Source organism: Solea senegalensis, linkage group LG8 (assembly GCF_019176455.1).
Source record: "Solea senegalensis isolate Sse05_10M linkage group LG8, IFAPA_SoseM_1, whole genome shotgun sequence".
NCBI classification, from domain to species: Eukaryota; Metazoa; Chordata; class Actinopteri; order Pleuronectiformes; family Soleidae; genus Solea; species Solea senegalensis.
Genome location: NC_058028.1, coordinates 14,643,521 through 14,664,019, shown reverse-complemented (window position 1 = coordinate 14,664,019; position 20,499 = coordinate 14,643,521). Strand labels below are relative to the sequence as shown.

The 20,499-nt window shown below is 42.3% G+C and overlaps 1 protein-coding gene across 2 annotated transcripts in view; it reads right to left on the bottom strand.

Annotated features, from left to right (window-relative positions):
* LOC122773631 (Down syndrome cell adhesion molecule-like protein 1 homolog) overlaps positions 1–20,499 on the bottom strand; it is a 90,157-nt gene that overhangs the window by 22,102 nt on the left and 47,556 nt on the right. The window contains exons 4-13 of one of the 2 annotated variants that reach the window (XM_044032435.1): positions 12,000–12,146; positions 10,867–11,145; positions 10,149–10,424; positions 9,125–9,424; positions 6,433–6,575; positions 5,645–5,774; positions 3,642–3,920; positions 2,927–3,055; positions 2,611–2,790; positions 640–845 (exon numbers count right to left, since the gene is read on the bottom strand). In XM_044032435.1, the coding sequence (XP_043888370.1) occupies positions 640–845; positions 2,611–2,790; positions 2,927–3,055; positions 3,642–3,920; positions 5,645–5,774; positions 6,433–6,575; positions 9,125–9,424; positions 10,149–10,424; positions 10,867–11,145; positions 12,000–12,146 (2,069 nt within the window). Of the gene's footprint in view, positions 1–639; positions 846–2,610; positions 2,791–2,926; positions 3,056–3,641; positions 3,921–5,644; positions 5,775–6,432; positions 6,576–9,124; positions 9,425–10,148; positions 10,425–10,866; positions 11,146–11,999; positions 12,147–20,499 lie in introns of those variants that run through there. The other variant, XM_044032436.1, reaches the window with a different exon arrangement.

Here is a 20,499-nt window from a genome sequence, read left to right as displayed (position 1 = left end):
TTTACAAGTAACATTAGAAATAGACCTTTTTAACAAGTACCTATACATTTACATCAGAATCTTCCACTTGGACTGGAGCACATCACACGTTGTGCAAAATCCACACAGGCACACTGAGAATTAATTTGTATAATAATATTGCATCACCAGGCTGCAACAACTACATGCCTCATCCCAAATTTAACATGTGAAGAATCTTTTGGATTTTTTTTTTGAAGTAAATATGGGCCTTATGGTTGCCATGAGTGATACATTGCATATTTTAATTTTAATGTCCAAAAACGTGGTTTTATATCATATTTTCTCTCAGTTAATCCTGGCCCGGATTTGATAAACTAAACTACCAGATTAAGAGGAAGCATTGATGTTTAAACAGCTAGAAGATCTGATGTGACTAGCCATGATTGGTGCCAGCCTTTAACAGTTGTTAACACACCAACTGACATAACAGTGGATTGGTTGGATCTATTCGCCAGAGTATGCACATCATGCTGCATCTGGACTCTGAACTGCAAACAAGAAAAGTGAAAAAGAAAAAACTGAAAGGCACCTATTGATCACACGGAGTAAGAGTAATGGACACACAGCTGTTTGATTTCATCAAATAGATGATCTAACAAATATACTAGTGTTTCTTACCCTGAGTGTAGACAACACCTCATCAGTCTTCTCATTGGGACTGGTGGTGATGGAGTAGCGGGGGTTGCGGTCAGGGTCAATGACTGTGTCACCTCTTTCCCAGCGGATGATGATGGGCCATTCTCCCCTGGCTGTGCAGTTCAGCTCCTTCACATGACCCTTCTTAGCCATGGTAGTGTTAGGGTGACTGGTGATCATTGCCGGGACTGGAAGGAGAAGGGAAATGCAGTGTGAGATGAGAAGAACGTGAGGACAAATGGGGAGAGGCAGGGAGAAATGGTGACAGTAAACACGTTGATGAGTGGGATATTATAGATAACAAAGGCAGATACAAGAGGAACAGGATGAAGAAAGGAACGAGAGAGTGGACAATAAGTTGAGTTTAAGTGAAAAGGGAGAAAGAAGTGAACGAGCGGAGAGCAGGGTATGATATTTGTCAGTTAAAAAGTGGAGCTCAAAGTAGCCAAGTTCCATTGCAGTGGAGTAATCAAGAGCTATGGTCAATGAGGTAAAGTCGATAAACCTCCTCTCTCATTCTCCAATAGTTAACATCACGGTCTCGGTGAATGAAGAGGCAAAAACAATACACTCTACCTTTCTTGTGCACTCCATACACAATTCACTCACACACTCGATCCTCTCTGGCCAACACACACACACACACACACATACAGTCTGGACTTCCAGGACTTCAGAGGACATTGCATTAACTTTAATCTAACCATAACCATAACTACTACTGGTCTAACCCTAACCCTAGCCTAACTTTAATCCTAATCTCATCCTGACTATACAGTAAGTCCTCGCCTTAAAATGTAATCATTTACGTTATTGGAACTTGTTTTTTTTCCCCATAAGGAAGACAAGTCCTGGAATGCGCGCGCACACACACACACACACACACACAGACACACTATCGATCCAAGGAGGGTTCTGCTGTTTTGTTTTCATCACTTATTCAACTCACCCTCCCCTTTTCCTCCCTCTCCACTGAGCGAAACAGACAGAATTGAGGGAAGCAGGGGAGAGGAACGATTCAATCAATAACACTAACACCAGTAGGAGAGAGAGAGAGAGAGAGAGAGAGAGAGAGAGAGAGAGAATGGAAGAGAGAGAGAGTGAGGCAACCCTGAGATAGCAGAACACAGAGAAACTAGGAGATGTATTTATGTACACCTGGTTATGCGTCTGTGTGACCAAGAGTCAAAAAGTTCCTGAAGTTAAATCGTGTGAACACTGTTGGATTGTCAGGTCAGTGCTTTGATACTGTACTGCTTCCTCTCCTACATGGCCTGGTGTGTGTGTATGTGCATGAATGTATGTATATTTGCCTATACATTACCACACAGGGTGTTACTGACAGCAAGGGCAGGATGAGGAGATTGATTGCAGATAATGATTAAGCTCAAAGTGTTTTTGAATGTCTGTGGACAGATCCCAAGAGTCAAGAGATCAATCGCTCAGTTGCTCACTTTCTCACTGCACTCTCTCTCTTACACACACACACACACACACACGTTCGACATTCATGACTTGCGGGGACATTGCATTGACTTACATTCATTTCTTGGAGACTTACTCTAACCTTAACCACAATTACTACTGGCCTAATCCTAATCCTAATCCTAACCCTAACCCTAACCTAACCGTAAAACATATCTTCACCTTAAAATGTAGTTATTTACGTTATGGGGACTTGCTTTTTGTCCCCATAATGTGACTGTGTAAACAGGTTTAGGTCCCCACAACATTAGTAATACCTGGACACACATACACACACACACACACAAGCTGTATATGTTCTTATGTCCATGTTCACCTTTGCCCCTTCACTTCATCATCGAGTGTGTGTGTGTGCATGGGTGTAAATCAGGGGCACTGAAGAGTCCGAGACGGCCTCACTGCAGACATCCACGCCATGAAAGAGTCACACTCTCTGATCCATTAGCCGATGTGAGTTATTATACTCACTCTTAACAGTGAGAACCATGGATTTGCTGATGTCTGAGCCCACTCCATTAGAAGCCTGACAGAGGTAGAAGCCACGATCCTCTTCCAGGACATGTCTGATGAGCAGAGAGCCATTATTCATGATCTGGATACGTCCTGTCAGAGGCACAGGGTGGTACTGCTGCGGGTTCCCAATACCCGCTGCACAGAAAGACAAAAACAATCAAAGAGGTGATTATGTTATAGTCGCTGGCAAACGCTTGGACAGGACAGACCTATGACTACCATATTGCGCAAAGAAGACAAACAAAACTTGATTGAAAAATGGGTTGCGTACCTAGTGCACCTTTGGCATGCTTCCACATGACCTTGGGAGGAGGGTATCCATCAACAGAACAGTTGAGGATCCCAGCTTTCCCATAGATCCCATCCTGGTTGTTAGGCTGCACCACAAATCGAGGGGGTACTGGAGGAAGAGAGAAAAGGCGCGCTAGAACAATATTCAATGTCTACTTGACGTCCAGCAAACAGCGTTTCGGATAAAGCATCACCACTGCTGCACTACATGTTCATCTGTGAAGTAGAAATTACAACATTGTTAAAAATGCTAAATTTTCAAAATTTTACAAGTAAAAGTACATAAGTGTGATCAGCAAAAGTATGTTATTAGATTGAATTAAGCACTTAAAAGAGTTGTAATTTTCAGGTTCAACTTTGGACTTCATCACTGGTGATTCACACTTGGACTCAAAACACTGACACTGAAATTTTACATATCTATATATATATTTTCAAATGGGCCTTGGTAAGATATTGGAAACTATATCAATACTGTAACATTATTCAGTTTAGAGCAAGGGTAGACACAGCGTGCATGTGGAGTGATGTGAACATTGTCAAGGTTATTGCTGCGTGAAGTTAGTTTTCACAAATTCTCCAACAAATCACCCTCTGCTGGTTCACTAAATCACTGGAGTGCTCTTTAAAATAACCCCTTTGCTTCCTCAAAACCACTTACACATTTTCTATCCTCTCACTCCTTTTTCTCTTACCTGTGACAGTGAGCTGCCTCTCTGTGCTGACAGTGGCAGCATCATTGCTGGCGATGCAGGTGTAGTTGCCATTGTGTTTCAGCGACACCTTGGATATCTGGAGGGAACTCATGAACTCCTTTGTGTCAATAGTGATGCCCGAGGAGGCCACAATCTCTTGCCCGTCCTTGCGCCACGTGATGCGTATAGGCATGTCTCCAGATGACACCACACAGGCAATGTACATCAGTTTACCAATGGAAGTCGGAGGAAAGTCAAATGGCTGGATCAGCGGAGGAACTATGAGAGACACCGAAGGCAAGTGTGATACAGAGAGCATGGGGTGAAAGGAGGAAAGCGACAGAGAGTAAGATATGAACAGAGGAAGGAAGAGTAAATACAAATGTAGTAGAGACAAAATAGTACAGTAAAATGAAATAGAAGATGAGTGAAACAGAACAGACAGATCATGTGAGGAAACATATAATGAAAAGGCAAGTGGGGGAGATTGACAAGGACAGGCAGGAGGGTGAAACATGGGTTAGCGAGAGAAAGAAGACAGAATGTGGAATACATATGAACAAAAAAGATGAACAAAAACAGGGTTGTTTAAATGTGTGGGGTAAGGAAGAGGTGAAGACAGATATTTAAGGCAGATATGAATAAGTGAAGAATAGGGAAGAGAGAGAAAGTCAGATGTGAAGGCACAGGGAGAATATGGGTACACACAGATTTGAAGAGTCGAGGGCATCGAGAGGACACAAGGTGGGAGAATGAGTGACGTAAAAAAAAAAAAGAGAGAGATGGAGGGGAACAGAAACAGAGAAGGGAGACAAAAAGATAGTGAGGGCATGGTTACAAAAATCTGCCATTTTGACCTGGAGGGCTGACTGGTAAACAACTGGTCCATCTGCGTTTGACTGACAGTGAAAATAAAACCTGCTCCCATTAATGTTTCCTCTAAGCCTGAACCCTACTTTAACACAGCTTGGCCTGCTGGCCCACAACCCATTCCACAGATGCATGTACCCACTACCAACCCCTCAACCCCACCCTGGTAAAGCTAGCCCATAATAGTTGCTCTAATTAAAGCTTCATCCACAGGGGGAAGAACGGTGTTGCCATGGAGACCAGTGGAGGTGATGGCGGTTGTTTGGAGTGCGGGAGGAGAGGGAGGGGAGGTAGTGGTGGTGGGTTACAGCTGAGACATCTGGGGGATTTAATCTGGGCCTCGTTAAAATTCATCTAATTAAATCAAAGACCTGACGAGCCCACATTCATACAAGCACATACCTACAGCCATGCACTGCGAATGCACGCATACATACATACACACGTGAGCACGAGTGTGCACGCGCACGTATGTGCAGAGAAACCATCCATGAGGCGACCAAGTGCCACAAATTTCACCGCGTCTACTCGTGTCAGGCAGAAACCCACACTCATCCTCGACAGCATCCTAAAACAAACATGTCATGCTACCGCTGCAGAGAGCAGAGCGAAATAACACTCGGGCTGACATGCAGAAAACACACACGCACACACTCCTTGCAAGTACAGATATGTATGCACATGAAGCACACACATACACACATCGCCCATCTTATACAACAGCGCTCCTGCTCTATGTAATTGCTGAGTGGTTGAGAGAGCACACTAGGCCACTCCGCCCCTTAATCAGGGGTTATTAGAGGCAATGCATACAGCTTTCTTCTTTCCTCTCCCTCTATTACAATAACACCCGCCTGCTACAAACCAGTCTTACTCACTCTCCATACAATAATTCTGTTTTACATTCAGAGTTTTAGTTTTTTTTCCACACAACCTTTTATGGCACAGTAAATCTCAGCACAGCTACACCCATATAAATTACAATTCTGTATTATTTCCCATACAGTGCATTCACATTATTGAAATTGTACTCTTTGGTTAAGCACAGTCATCTCTGACTGCAGTGGTAAAATAATGAGTAAAATCCAGTGAAACATGGTCCTCAATTGAATACATCTCGTCCCGTCACTGACCTTTGACAGTGACATAAACAGTCTGTGTGATGAAGAGCTGTGGCTGGATGAGCACGCTGCACACATAGGCCCCCTCATCCATCCCTTTCTGAACGTCGCTGAGCTTCAGAGTCCCGTTCTCAAACACCACCTGAAACAGACGTCAGAAATGTCACATGCCGAGCCTGGCCTCTAACTGTATATTCATTTCAGATACAGGTGACAAGGCTCTAACACAAGGTCAACAAGAATGCGAAGAGAAGTCCACTTGATTTCCTGTGTTCACTCAAACGATAAATCACAAAGTATAACGCGACAAAAGTGGCTCAAGGGGACTTAAGAGGTTAGTGGTCATTGCCAGTGACCGTGCATCTGATAACAAAAACTTTGCATTCTGTCAAAAGCTTGCTCGAGTTTGGTTAAACATCAGTTGGTTCAAATTGTTCACCTTTACATTTAGTTAGCCAAAGGTCAAAGGCCAAGGCAAGACATCAAATCATTGTTTGGCAGTAAACACATTGAATGACATCTAAGGAGACTCCTGCTCTGTTCCTTTACATAGTACATGTTTGAATTAACTGCCGCATTGAATAGGATATAGAAAATAAACGGTTTTACACTTTCTCTCAAAAGTAAATGTTTTTTCCTGCAAGGGCTCTGTACTGTTACAAACATACTTATGGATATATTATATACAATTTCTACTGTACAGTATACATACACTATACCATATAGAGAGGGTGAGGACTTATGTGCATACAAGTTATTGTAAAAGTGTGTCATGCAATGCAAAGTGCAGAAAACCCTACCTGGCGATGGTTATCAGGCAGAAGAAGTCCCTCCTTGTACCAGTTGATTGAGTAATAAGGGTAACCAATCACCCGGCAATTAATGAAAGTGTTTCTTCCTGCCACTGCGGTGATGTTCTTCATAGGCCGAATCCTTGGAGCACCTGGAAGGACAGAGACAGCAGAAATAGGCAGAGAGAGAGATGAAGAAGTGGGTTGTGCAGAGGTGAAAAGACAAGGAAAAGAAGTTCATTAGTTGATGGTGTCAAAAGCAGGTCATGGAATTTTAGGAATATTGGGAAGGGATTTGGGGAGGAGGAGGAGGAAAGGGACAAAAGAGGAAGAAAAGCATGTAGTGGTGTAGGGAGAGCGAAAGAGAGAGGTTTGAATGTCTTGCTTTAATATTAAAAATCAGCTTTAACCCTGGAGTTTTTCCAGAGCTGCACCACCCACTCACAACTGTTTTCTGCTGAAAATCTGTTTAACCATCCCAGGCGTATGTGGGTCTTTTGGAATTGTTGAGAAATACAGTTACACAGCAGTTTATTAAGCTGCCTTTGTAAGATGTGAACTATAAATAAGCCTCACCAGATGCATTTAAAAGTTAAAAAGTTTAAGGGAACAGAAGGTGTGCGAAAATGTCATAAATCATGTTCCTGGTTCTCTGATATAAGTAATTCATGTTGTTCAACATAGTAACAGACCCCAAAAAATACTGGAATGTCAGACTTCAGAGCAGCAAGGGTGTATTCCCTTAGCAATGGTTATTTTGTTTAATGTGACTGACATTTTTTGTAACCCACACTACAACTAATCTAAAAAGAGAAAATAACAGACAGTGGGAAAAGTGAATGAGTGAGAAAGAGATTACAATAAGAATGAAAATAATCTGTATTCTGCACTTATTTAACAAGGTCCCTGTTTATGGAAATGAACACGCATGGGTAAACCCCTGTGTGTCATATTTTCATATTCATTTTCATTCATGCCAACCAACCGCAGTTTAATAGCAAATGTTTCCCACACCTGCCACATTTGTGCTGCACAGATCCCTCCAGTGCAGAAGCCACAACATATTCATAGACTGAATGTGTGCAATGTGGTTTTAATCCCTCTAGGACATGTGGACAAAACTATGCATCTTTCATGATGACATTGTTGTAACTAATGCATACTTTTTCTTTACGCTATAACAAATATGAGAGGTGAGAACTCTATAATGTTGAGTGACAGTGAGACGGCAACAGAGGCCAAATAAAGATATAAAGTGAACACATTTGAAAACATTTTTTACACGGCTTATCGAGTTGTACAAAAGTCCGTTCTTTGATCTAATTGTGAATACATCTCGGGTTCTCTGTCCCTCTATGACTGAGAATTAAATATCTGGTACCAAACAAAATGTTTCAGAATTTTCTGACATTTTATGGACCAACTGATTAACAAAGAAAATAATACAAAGATTTTATGACGATGAAAATGATCTATATTATTTGTAGGTTATGTTATGTATCACTGCCAAAACACCAACGACGGTGGGCTGCAAACAAAAAGTCAGACGAAGAAAATGTGTTTAGCATTATTGGAAGACAGTGGTGGGAACTATCACTCATCCATCACTTGTCTTCTGACCTTCTCACCACTGTTCATCTTGTGTCTTTGTTTGTTTGTCTCCTTCCAACCTCCTACCCCCCACCTCTGTCTCTCTGTCTGTCTCTCAGCGTATGCTGAGCTTTGAAGTCACAGCTCTGACGAGTCAAAGATGTATTATTCAGGAGCACCGTTGCACAGAAATGAACATGCACACACACACACACATACACAAAGACAGCTGCACTACACTTGTGGGTGTCATGCATTACGTCTGTGCGGCTCAGTATCTTTGCTGCTGGCCGCTCACTGAATGGGATAAGTTAGGCCTATCACATGTCTGTGAGTGGATAAGCGTGGCAGTGTGTTAGCGATTTTTCATGTGTGGTTTTGCATGAGTGTGGAGCTGCTGGCTATATTTGTGTCAGTTTGTGTGGCATGTTGGGCTGAGGATCTCTGGCCTCGTTCTCACTCCAGTGATCACTAGGACAGGACTGCTTGCAGAAGACTCACATGTCACAACTACACATCTCACCACAGGATAAATAAAAGAGGAGGAGCGACAGAGACAGTGATACTGTCGTATCCATCTGTGTCACTCCTCATCACCAGTCCTGTCAACAGAGCTCACATCACTCCCTAAACACTCACTCCACCCTTCTCTGTTCCTGTTCTCTTATTTCATATATTCTATCACTGTCTATGGCCTGTTTTTATTTCCTCTAAATTTTCCTCTGTCTCATGTTGCCTCTTTTTCTCTCCATTTCTCTCTATAATCACTCTATTTTAAAATGTCGTCTAGTTGCAAACATGTTTAGGTGAATGTGTGTGTGAGTGTGCATACAGTAGGTGGAAGAGAGAGAGAGAGTGCGTGTGTGTGTGTGTGTGTTCCAGGCACACACATAAGACACACAGCAAAACATACAGACTTTACAAAAAAAAAGAGACAAAACATACAGTCTGCTGGAGATACAAAATGCCAAATGCTGCAGATAATTAACATATACTGTGTGAGAAAGGTAAAGATGGAGAAGGGTACAGGACAGGATATGGGTCAGGGTAGGGGAAGGGTTCAGGCTATGAGAAGCCTCTGTATAGCTGATATTGAAAAGAAGACAGGCACCTCTTACGTTTATGCGCGCTTGGTACTCGGCGCTACCGGCCGAGTTTCGTGCGGCGCACCGATACACTCCTCCATCACGAATCTGTGGGCTACTGATGTTGACGTGGCTGACAGTGCTGCCGTCTGAGAGCGTGTACTGGCTGGTTCTGATACGCGACAAATCTCGCGCCACAGGCTCGTCGTCCAGGGTCCAGGTGATGGTCGGGGGAGGTGCTCCTTTGGCAGCGCACATCAAATAAAACGGTTCACCCGGGACGACAACCCTTTCACTGAAGGAGGCAACAATTCGAGGTGTGCCATCTGAGAAACAAGCAGGACACAACGTGTGAATTTAGCGCATTTAAATTGAAGTCAACATTATAGTGAGATTAAAATTAAATTAAAATGATATTTAATAAACTCACTACTATTATTACATGGAATAATAACCTTGCATGATGTGTGTGCTGAGCAAAATCCAATGCATCCGTTTATACACCTTTGGTTTCTTTTATTTATTTGCTTTTCCTCTTGTATTCTTTATCTGATATGTGAATAATTTAATGCTGAAATTCCAATTACTCAAGAAACTTAATGTAACATGAGAATTGCAAAGCAAATGTCAATGTGGTCAGTTCACTCCACTGACATTGCAGACACAGGCGTGAAGTAAAATTGTAACATAATATTTCTCCAGTATTCTTAGTTGATGTTAACATGTACTATGAACCAGCCACAGGAGCCATACTGTAAATGGGTCGGAGGAGAATTTTTCCAGCCTTTTATGAAACGTTTATCCTCACCTATTCAAAAGAATATAAGGTGTTTCAGAAATGGCAGTAAAATAGTCAGAAACATTACATACATAAATTTGCACTTCCTTTGTCATCTTTAAAAAGAGGGGGCCCCGTATACAAAGTTTGGGAAATACTGCTGAAAACCAGAGAGTACATAACTGTTATGTCCTCAAAGGTCATTTTTACCATTAAAGTAAAGTACCCTTACTGAGAGTTTTTTTTGTACTAGTACTGTAGGGTGTCCTCACCTTCCAGCAAGATGATGGAGAAGTCCTGGGCAGTCTGGCCCTTTCTTGTGGCAAAACACTGGTAAGCTCCTGAGTGTCTCTTTTGTGCAGCAGAAATGAATAGTGTTTCATTGTGAGCTCCCTGGATGGAAAAGTGCTGATCAGGCATGACGGGTTCTGTGTTACGGTACCAGGACACAGAAAAGTGGGGGGAGCCCTGGACGGCACAGGACAGGATGACTGTACTGCTGATCCCTGTCTTCAGGTTCTTGGGAGACAAGGTGACCCGCAGCGGCTCTGGAGGTAAGAAAAGATAGGGGAGGAGGGACAAGGGTTAGAGACATGTAACTATTATACTGAAAGCACAGTACTTGGTGTGAACAACCATCAAATTTTCTCACATCCTCGCTTAACACGACAACATGCCCACATGAATCCCATTCTGCTCTGTCACTGTAGCAAAACCTCAATGGGGTTTAAAAGCATATCAGGGGAACAAGCTGTTTGTGGAGATGAAGATCACCCTAGGCATGTACGACAGCAGGTCGGACTGAGCAGTGACCCAGCACACAGAAAACGTTTTGTTTTCTGTTTGTAACCTGACATCACAATATTTACTTGTGTCTAAACTGTCCATCTCACTCATTCGCTTCATCTTTAGTTTCGTCGAAAGTGGCCATGCGACTTAAATAGTAGTATTTTATTACTCGGGTGCTCCCTCTCTAAGCCATTTACCCACCTATGACATTGAGATGACCCGTCACCTCTTTGGAGCCAAAGCTGTTGGTGACCTCACAGATGTAGTTGCCACTGTCCTCAAGCCTCAAGTCTGAAATAGTGAGGCCAGTGATGCGCCGTGTCCAGCGGGAGTCTGCGGGTAATGGCCGGCCGTCCTTCAGCCATCGGATGGTGGGGTTTGGGTATCCAGATGCGATGCAGGGCAGTTCCACGCTATGCCCCACCTGCACCTCACCGGACTGAAAACTGTCCAGCAGTGATGGGGTGGACTCCGTAGGGTCTGCAGGTGAAATATGTTATAGAAATTAGACATTTCTGTGTCATCTTTAGGCCAATCAACAAGCAGCTTGACGACTTGGAGGAGTGTGAACACAGCAAACAAAGGGAAACAGCTATCATGTCTCAACCTAGTGACACTAAATCTACCTGAGCTCAGTATAGCAAAGCAAACTGTGATATGTGAATTTAGGCTACAAAGATCTGAATACAGGCCTGTACAGTACATACTCGGCAGGAACAGAGAAATTTGTTCTTTTTCTGGAGGTGGCAAGAACAACAACATAGTTATTTCTGGCCAGGACATTTCATACTTCACGAGAAACTGAAGTGCAGGACTCCTGGGACGTCCTCATAGGGAATGACAGCATTTCCCAATTAACCACGCCCACTTGAAATTTCTGGCCAATCACACAATAGTTGTCGGACACTAAGAAAAAAGTTCTGCCCGGATTATGTGTCAAGAACTTGCTGCAAGTACTCACAGCTCTCACACTCGCAGCTGTGGGAGAGAGAACAAATTTCTGTGTTCCTGCAGAGTATGTACAGGCCTTAAGTTGGAAAATGTATTTGAAGTGTATAAACGGTCTTATCCTAAGCTAAGCTAACCATCTCACTCAAAACCTTGATGTTTACCATATAGACACAAGAGTGGTATAATTCTCCTCATCTCACTCCCAGAAACAAAGCAAATAACCACAGTTCTTAAAACGAACAACTTCTGTTTCAAGACTGAAACCTTGTCAGACTGTTAAAGGAAATGGCAAAAGAGAAAATAGGAGGGAAGCCACTCATTCTGATTTACATTTAGCTGCATTTTGCAGCTGTTACGAGTGGAAACAGTAACTTGTTGCATACCCATAACAGAGAGCCTGGCTCCATTGCTCTGGCGAGTCTCTCCACTGTACTTGTGCTTTGTGATGCAGCGGTAGGTGGACAGAGCGTCTTCCTTCTGCACTTCTGAGATGTACAGAGCACCGTAGGAGGTCAGGAAGAAACGGTTACCTGTGGAGGACAGCAGGAAGCAGGTAGAGGGGGAGGGAAGGTCAGTCCACGTATTTGGATGTCAAATGTGTCAAGTGTCATTTGCATGTTAGGTGTGGTGTCAACACAGCTGCTTTTGCATTCGCCTGGGTTCCTCTGAATCTCACTTCTCAACCCGACTCACTCGCACCACATATTCCAGTGACGTAACTCGTCGGTTCACTGACTCATGCTCTTAAACTGTGTCTTGGCATAAAATAGTGTTTTTATTCACTATTCTGAATGTAATAAAAATCCATAACCTAACACTACTCCACCCTGTACATTTGTTATTGTAAAAAAAATAAAAACACCAAAAAGAGCAATTGCCGGCGAGTGAAGCAAATGACTCCAGACATACATGTGCTGATTCTGAAGTAAAGCAAATACCAGAATCTCCACCATCTGACCCACTTAACACAATCTGAGCACATTTCCAAAAGAGAAACAACTGAAACTGAACGACTAAAGCAAAAAATGAGGGAGTACAATTTACATGTCTTTGAATGGCCCGACCACAGCACTTAGGTGAACACATGGGAGCTTTTAACATACTCGGCCTCATCCATCTGGTGAGAAGAACACAATGAGGAGAAAGAGAAATAGGAAGGAAAGTTATTGTAGGTGTTAATAATTGATGCGCCTGTGTGTGTTGTGGTAACAGCAGATTAGTGTCATTTTCATTTCACATCAGTGACTGCTTGGTCTGCCTCTGATTTATCTACATGTCAATAGAGAGAGAGAGAGAGACAGAGAGACAGAGTATGTATTTATGTGTGTCTGTGTATGTGAGAGAGTGAGAGAGAGACAGAGATAGAAATAGGATAGAGAGACGGAAGAAAGACGAGGAGAGAGTATTTCAGTGTTTGATTCCTTACGCTTCTCTGAGTCATTTTGTCTTCTCTTTCCCCAAAGGGTTATTTTTTTTTAGATGGAGTGTACTTCAGTGTTTGTAATAGATTGTCTGCTTATACGAATGCTATTGCTCTGTGTGTGTGTTAGTGCTTGTATTTATGTGTGTGTTGCTGTACATGATGTCTTTTTGCAGTGTTTACAACAGACAGCTTGGGTAAAACGCAGGTGTATTAAATAGTTGAATAGTGGAAATGTGTGTCGCACAAACACAATCACACACAGCTTTGAGCAATAGGTCAGCATCACGACACAGCAAATTTATTCTGAAACATTTTTGGTGCTGGATATTAGATGCGTTATATTGTTGTTGTTGGTGTTCTTAAATAAAAAGGTTACTATAGTGCTTCAGTTTTATATTCGGATGGTTTTCATCTTGTTCTTAAATGATCACTTGTGAGCCAATACTGGCAAGTCATATTCTCCATTCTTCTCCCCATGTGTTGATTGACAAAACTTTGTGTTTATTGTTTAATACAAGTGTGAATCTGTACATAATTCTGCACATAGGCATCTAAAATGTCAATACACTATTGTGTGATCAATGAACACGTATAGAGAGGAATGTGTAGTTGGGCCTGAATAACCAAGCTTGTATGTGTGTGAGTGTGTCTCCTGCCACAATGTGAGCAACGACAATCGATGCATTTTATGGCTGCACAGCTCCATCCAAAGGAGATTTATTAAAACAGCGAGGACTGGCCTGGCCCCTTGCCCCACACACACACACATGCACGCACACACGCGCATTCTATCATTCTAACAAGACTGAGAGAGGAGAAAGTGAAGGATTCACCTACTCTTACAATGTGAACAGGTTTTCACTCAAGAAAATGTGACTCCACATAAAAGCCCCTCATTAGTCACTCCTTTCATTTCCTTTGCCATCGATAACTCAGTTGATGTTTCTCAATTAAGTCATCAATTCATCCATAAAAAATTTATTTTTTTAAGTGAAAAGGCCATTACACTTTGACAGAAGTTAGGGTTAGGGTTTAACCCGTAGGGTTTAAACCCTATCAAATTGGAAAACCAGTTCAGATGAGAGAAACATCATCACTGCTCCATTTGACTTCCGAGATTCCGAGATTACAGTTTGTTTTTAATTGCAAACAAGCATTGTTCAAGACTAAAACCACTTTTTCAAAACTCTTCATACATTACCATTCACGCATTACATTATTATCATGTACGTCCTGGTTAAGTGCATTACCAAAATCCACTCAAATCACCAAAACACTTAATATTATGTCTCAAAATAAGCTTATTCATAGTCACTCACTGACTCAAAAAACCCCAAAAAACTTAATATACAGTATGATTTTTCAAATAACATATTTCAATAGACAATTAAAAATAAGCTTTCAGTTTTGTTTTGTTTTATTCTTTAATTAGATATGTCTAATTCAATATATTTCTTGCATGGGCAGAATGAAATGTTGACACAAAAACTGTGGCAGTTTTTGTCCAGTTTTGGGTTTCTCAGGTGGTAGAAAATGAAAAGTATTAATGGATTTTGAAAAATGTTGTCATTGAATGCATTTTGTGTCAAGGCAATGAAAATGATCCTTCACTGAGACCTTCTGTTTCCTTGACTGCAAAATGTGATTTTATTTTTGACCAGTGCTTGTTGACTACTAAAAAAATTGTAATGTTGAGCTTGTGAGTCAGTGTGTGTGTGTGTGTGTGTGTGTCAATGCCTGTGTGTATGCATGAGCGTTAGACATGTATATGTACATATCTCTACAAAACCCTGTACATCTCCACAGATGTGAATGTTGGCCTGTGCATCTGCATGCTTATGTGAAAGTTCACACACACACACACACACACACACACACACACACACACACACACACACTAGGGCTGAACGATATATCGTTATCGTATCGATATCTAGATATGAACATTCAAGATATTCATATCGAAAAAGCAACGATATAAACAAAATAGATTTTCCCCCGCGCTCGCCCTGCATGTACAGCTCTGGCAGTCACAATAAACTTCATTTTTACGATTGCCCTTGAATGCACCACTACGGCCAGCCAACCACAAACCTTATTTCATGCTTGCTGTGGAACGACAGCTGAAGCCAACCAATGACAAACATAGGAGGGCGGGAGGGAGACGGAGACTGAGACACGCACATACACACACACATACACACGACATACACAGCGGGAAAGAAAAGTGACAGAAGATAATGCGGCCGGTGGCGATTTTGTGCCAAAACATAAATCATCCTCCATTATTTGGAGGTATTTTGGATTTTAAAAAGGATGTCAACCCGAGCGAGGTGTTGTGCAGGTCGTGCTTGGCGAAAATTGCAACGAACCAAGGTAGCACAACAAACATGTTTCACCACCTGAAACAACACCATCGCGTGCTGCACGAAGAGTGTATTACAATGAGAGAAACACCGGGGACTTCTCAGGTATCCCAAAAGAAGCCCAAGTTAAGTGTGTTTACTGATGCGTTCAGTAGTGTTACACCATATGAGTCGACGTCCACCAGACATAAAGGCGTTACAGACGCTATAACATGCCACATTGCAAAAGACATGGTACCCGTGTACACAGTCTCACAGTGAGTTCTCATCAATAAAACACTTTCCATGTGGAAAGTTTCCACAGTCTTTTGTATTATGATGTTTTTATTTTTCTGAAAAATGCTTGCTTTTCACCGAACCCGTAGTCATATCGTATCATATCGATATCGAGATATCTGGCATGAATATCGAGATATGAAATTTTGTCCATATCGTTCAGCCCTACACACACACACACACACACACACGCACACGCACACGCACACGCACATGTTTTCATGTGAATCAGACTGTTGTGCTGAGTGCTAAGTGACGTAAGCTGTAATTTCCAAGCCTGCCCTTTTGTTCCAACCTGGGTATTAAGCCTTACAGGATAATATGCACTTGGCGAGTAGAACCCTGTATAACACACTGCTACGCCCTGTCACAACATGCCTGGAAAGAGAAAGACAGACCGGAGGGGGGGGCAGAGGGGGACTTTAGGTTGGGGTGGTGGTGGGTAGACTAAGAAATTCAGAGATGGTTAAGAACAGAGGGAAATAAAGTGGCAGATACAGCGCTGGAAACTTCCCTCGTTCGAAATGGGTTATGGGTTACAGAATTAATCATCGACTTCATAAGTTGTCTACTGAATGTAAATAATTGTTTCATGAAGAGTCCAGGAAGCTTTACATTTAATAATATATGGAAATACAGCTTCAATGCAAGCATATGGTTTAAGGATAGACATCTTCCTTAGATAAAAAACAATCTGAAGACCATTAAAATATTTAAAAAATAAAATAAAAAATCCCTCTGTTTCTTTCCCTTGACCGCTCTGACTTCAGCTTTCTGCCCTTCATCGCCTCCTCTTTTTTTATTTACTGATGCTCTTCCTACCTGAAATTTAATTTTCCATCACTAACTGGTCTCCTGCTGTCTGTGGAGATGTGACACACCTAAAACAGCAGACAGGGTGCAAGCAGCAGTAGACGGGGGCAGTGGAGGAGAGGACAAAGCTGACCCTACAGGGAGAAGGACAACAGATGGAGATGGATGGAGGGGGAGATAGGGAGATAAAGGGAAACATGCTGTTGGGAGTGACAGAGTAGGGAGTGAGAGGGATGAGGGGCCTGCAGGCCTGACAGCCACACATGGGTAAAAACAATTCTTCTAGGTATTTTCTATCCTTTTCTCTTCCTCTCTCGCTCGTTCTCCCCTTGCAAGCCTCTCCTTGTGGGAGTAAAGATCAATTCTCGTCTAGTCTGTCTACGCCTCCAGGAGTTTATTGTTGTCGAGTGTGTATGTATGGGCTGCTCTGTCTGTTTTTTGTTTTTTTTTCTTTTTGCTGTGGCAATGAAATAATTTTTGGAGGTCTATCCCACACCAAAAAAAAAAATCCACTCCACTTCCTCCTTATTCTGACCCATTCCTACCCTTCTGTGTGACATCAAGCCTCCAGGCCTGATCTCTCTACCTCCAGTCTCCCCTCTGCCCTCTTCCACTTTCTATATCTGTGCTCCCTTTCCCTCTCTTACAGGGGGTCTGTGAGTAATGGAATCAGTTCAGCTGATCAGCCTAAGGCAGGACGTCAAGCCAAGTGCAGAGTGGAGCTGCTGCTGTTGGATTTATGTGTGTGTGTGTGTGTGTGTGTGCATCAGAAATCCCACAGACAGATATGAACATGCAAATAACGAGACAGAGAGACAGGAGTGGGAAGGAGAGGCACAATGAAAAAAGGATTAGGAAACCCTGGAGCATCACTTATCTTCCCAAAGTTCCTCCAGAGAGAGGACACCCCTCTTTTTTATTTTTGAGTGGGAGAGACAGAGAGGACGGTAGAGAGGAGATGGAGGGGGAGGGAAAAAAATGAGGCAGAAGACGACGGGATGCAGGAAAGGCAGAGTTAAATATATCTCAGTGGAAAATATGGCTGCCATTTTCAATAAACTATCATCGCATGGAAGGGAAACGTATAGCAACGTGCAAGATCATTAAGAGCAAGGCAATGAGAAAATGAAATGATATGGGTTATAGGAATGCTGCAGCCACTACAGAGGCTGGGAGGAGAAATGAACAAATCACACCAGAAAGAAATACTAAAAAAGTTACTAAGAAAAGATATACATATTTTGAGATGCTGGCAAGACAAGATGTAGATAAAACGGAGAGAGGAGGCAAGAACATAAGCAATTTGGAGAGAAACAGAGCAAGAGAGGAAATGGCGTAGGTAAGGGGGTTTGTTCCTGGTGCTGCTATGCAAATGAAGGCGGTGCTGCAGCAATGCTAACTAACAGCAATTCACACTGTTGGACTCATCACTTATTAATGCTCTACAGCTCCCCCTCCCTCTCCCCCTCTCTCTCTCTCCTTCCCTCCAATCTCTTTCTTTCTCCCTCTCTCCCTCTCTTTACCCATTCCCCTCTACCCTGCTCTCACCAGGATCTCTCTTTTTTGTTCGCTCTCTCGCTCACTGTTGCTAGGGCCCATGTGATCACGTGACAGCAGCTGGGTAGGGGGCGCTGCGGTGGTATACAGCGGCACGTGTAAGTGTGCGTTTCATGTGTGCTTTGCATGTGTACATAATTGTGTTTGCGACAGAGTACCCTTTATTAGAGGTAGAATCAGCCATGTCAATGACGGCGATGCAGATCACAGGAGAAAGTGCTGAATGGATGTGTCACTGCTTCACAGGCCTGGGCCACACAAACGCTCAGCACATCTCTCTCTCTCTCTATGCGTAATGTCACCTCATTTTCCACTTGTGCTTTTCAACAAAAACAAAATGACAAAGTCTGTCATAGCCAACCGTTGTCAAGGTTAGACTTTCAGATTTAAGGTTAAATGAGCCAAGGGCTCAGTGAAACACAGACAGGTCAGGTGCATTGCAACAACTCCATTTCCTTTGAAATACACTCGGATATCTGTCTCACGAGCCACACGTTCATACTCCCACTGTCTCACAGTCCACGTTTGCAGAGTGCACTCAGCAAACTCTGTATGTGAGTGTGTATTTTGGTGCAGAGACTCTTCACCACAGGACGCCACAGCAGTGAGCAGACAGTAGAGTACACACCTACACATTCCTTATTTATTCGTCTTCCGAATTCAACTTTACATTTTTGCCTTTCTTCCCTTTTGCCACTTTTCCTTTCGTTTGACTGTGTCTCTACTGCAGTGGACATGAAAGAGCAATCACAGCTGCAGTGACGAAAGTGAAACAAAATCTCCCTTCATTTCCCACAGGTTTAATAATATTAAGCCGTTATTAAACTCCCGAGGGCCACTGGAACTTCACAAAGAAAACGTCAGCTTCACACGGTCGAATTCCATAACTCATTTCCAACAAGAAAACATTTAAAACAACCGTTATTAACCATTACATTATAAAATAGGCTTGAGGTTTACTGTTTAAGGTACACAATACATTTACGTCTTACTATCCATCACTAATTGAATGCAGGGAGAAAAGCAGAGCTGTCATCATCATTTAATGTGATAAATTATATAAACTACACATCTATGCTCCAAACAGTGTGTGAAAAGTGATGCAGTTACTGTAGGAGGAATGTTCAGGCTTTACAGCAGAGCAGCACCATTACTGCAACTCTACAATATATTCAGGAACACTGGCATAAGCAGCACCACGGACAGCTCCACAGCTGCTGGGAAACCTTAAAAATCTCAGCAAACGTGCGTGCGTGCGTGTGTGGTGGTGAGGGGCACAGACATACAGACAAAGAGAAAAACAGGTAAAAACATAGTGCAGGATTGAGTGGTGATTAAGGTGTGACAGACACAGTGAGGACTGAAAGGCAGGGTTCATTGAACTTTCCAAAAGTCGAATTAAAGCACATTTCAAGCACTTTTTCAAGCACTTTCAAGTTCAATTTTCATATTTTTCCAGCATGTTACAGCTGTGGTAAAGTTATATGAATACATACATATCATTATGCCACTCCTTTTTTTATCACTATAAAAGAGGGCACTTTTCAAACCTTGAAAACAATATTAATATTCAAGCATTATCAAGGATTTCAAACAGCTGTTTGAACCCTGGAAAGTCAATGAAGTCAATGAAATGATTTAGCAGACAAGCACCAAATAATCACACACTGGGGAAACCATGTTGATGCCCGACACATCAGCATCAGTTCAGAGCATGGAGCTTCAGGGAGGGAGCAAAAAAGAAACGGTGATGCTCATGGCAGCACAGACAACTTTGATTTAATCCACAGGTTAATAACTTTCCTCACCAGTTCACCGCTATTCCTCAGCCTAAACCTGAATGACGTCCAGTTAATAGTGTCTATTAGTTCAAATATACCCCCTATGGTAGTGCTGGGCAGTAAATGTTGGTAAAGTTCATTATAAAAAACATGTTTTTGTTTGTTTTTTTATATATAAATGTTTCTTATACCGCATCTCCCCACAGGTAAACGTTAAAGGTGAGGACTGAAAATGAAACGTTTGCTTTAGATTTTGTTACAGCAAAATCATGTCTGCAATCTGTAACAACTATACCTCAACTGTGCGAACAAAGAATTACACTAAAACAGTCTTTCAATTAGGTATGTGTATGTAAAAGAATGAAGAGAGGCAGTCCTCATCCCTCTCCTTCCTTGGCTAATTTATTTGATAATTAACCATTGCACACGAACACACATGCCCCTACATGTGCACAAACACACATGGCTTTGTGCAGCTATTCTTCTAAGGACACAACAGCCTAAGCGTTATCCGTAACCCTAACCACAACCATTACCAGTTAATGCCTAACCCTAACCCTAGACACAATTCAAATTAGCCCTAAACTTAACCAGTTTCTCAGAAATTAGGTCCTTCCTCATTAGGACCTGGTTGTGGTCTCCATGAAGACTACTAGTCCTGATAAGG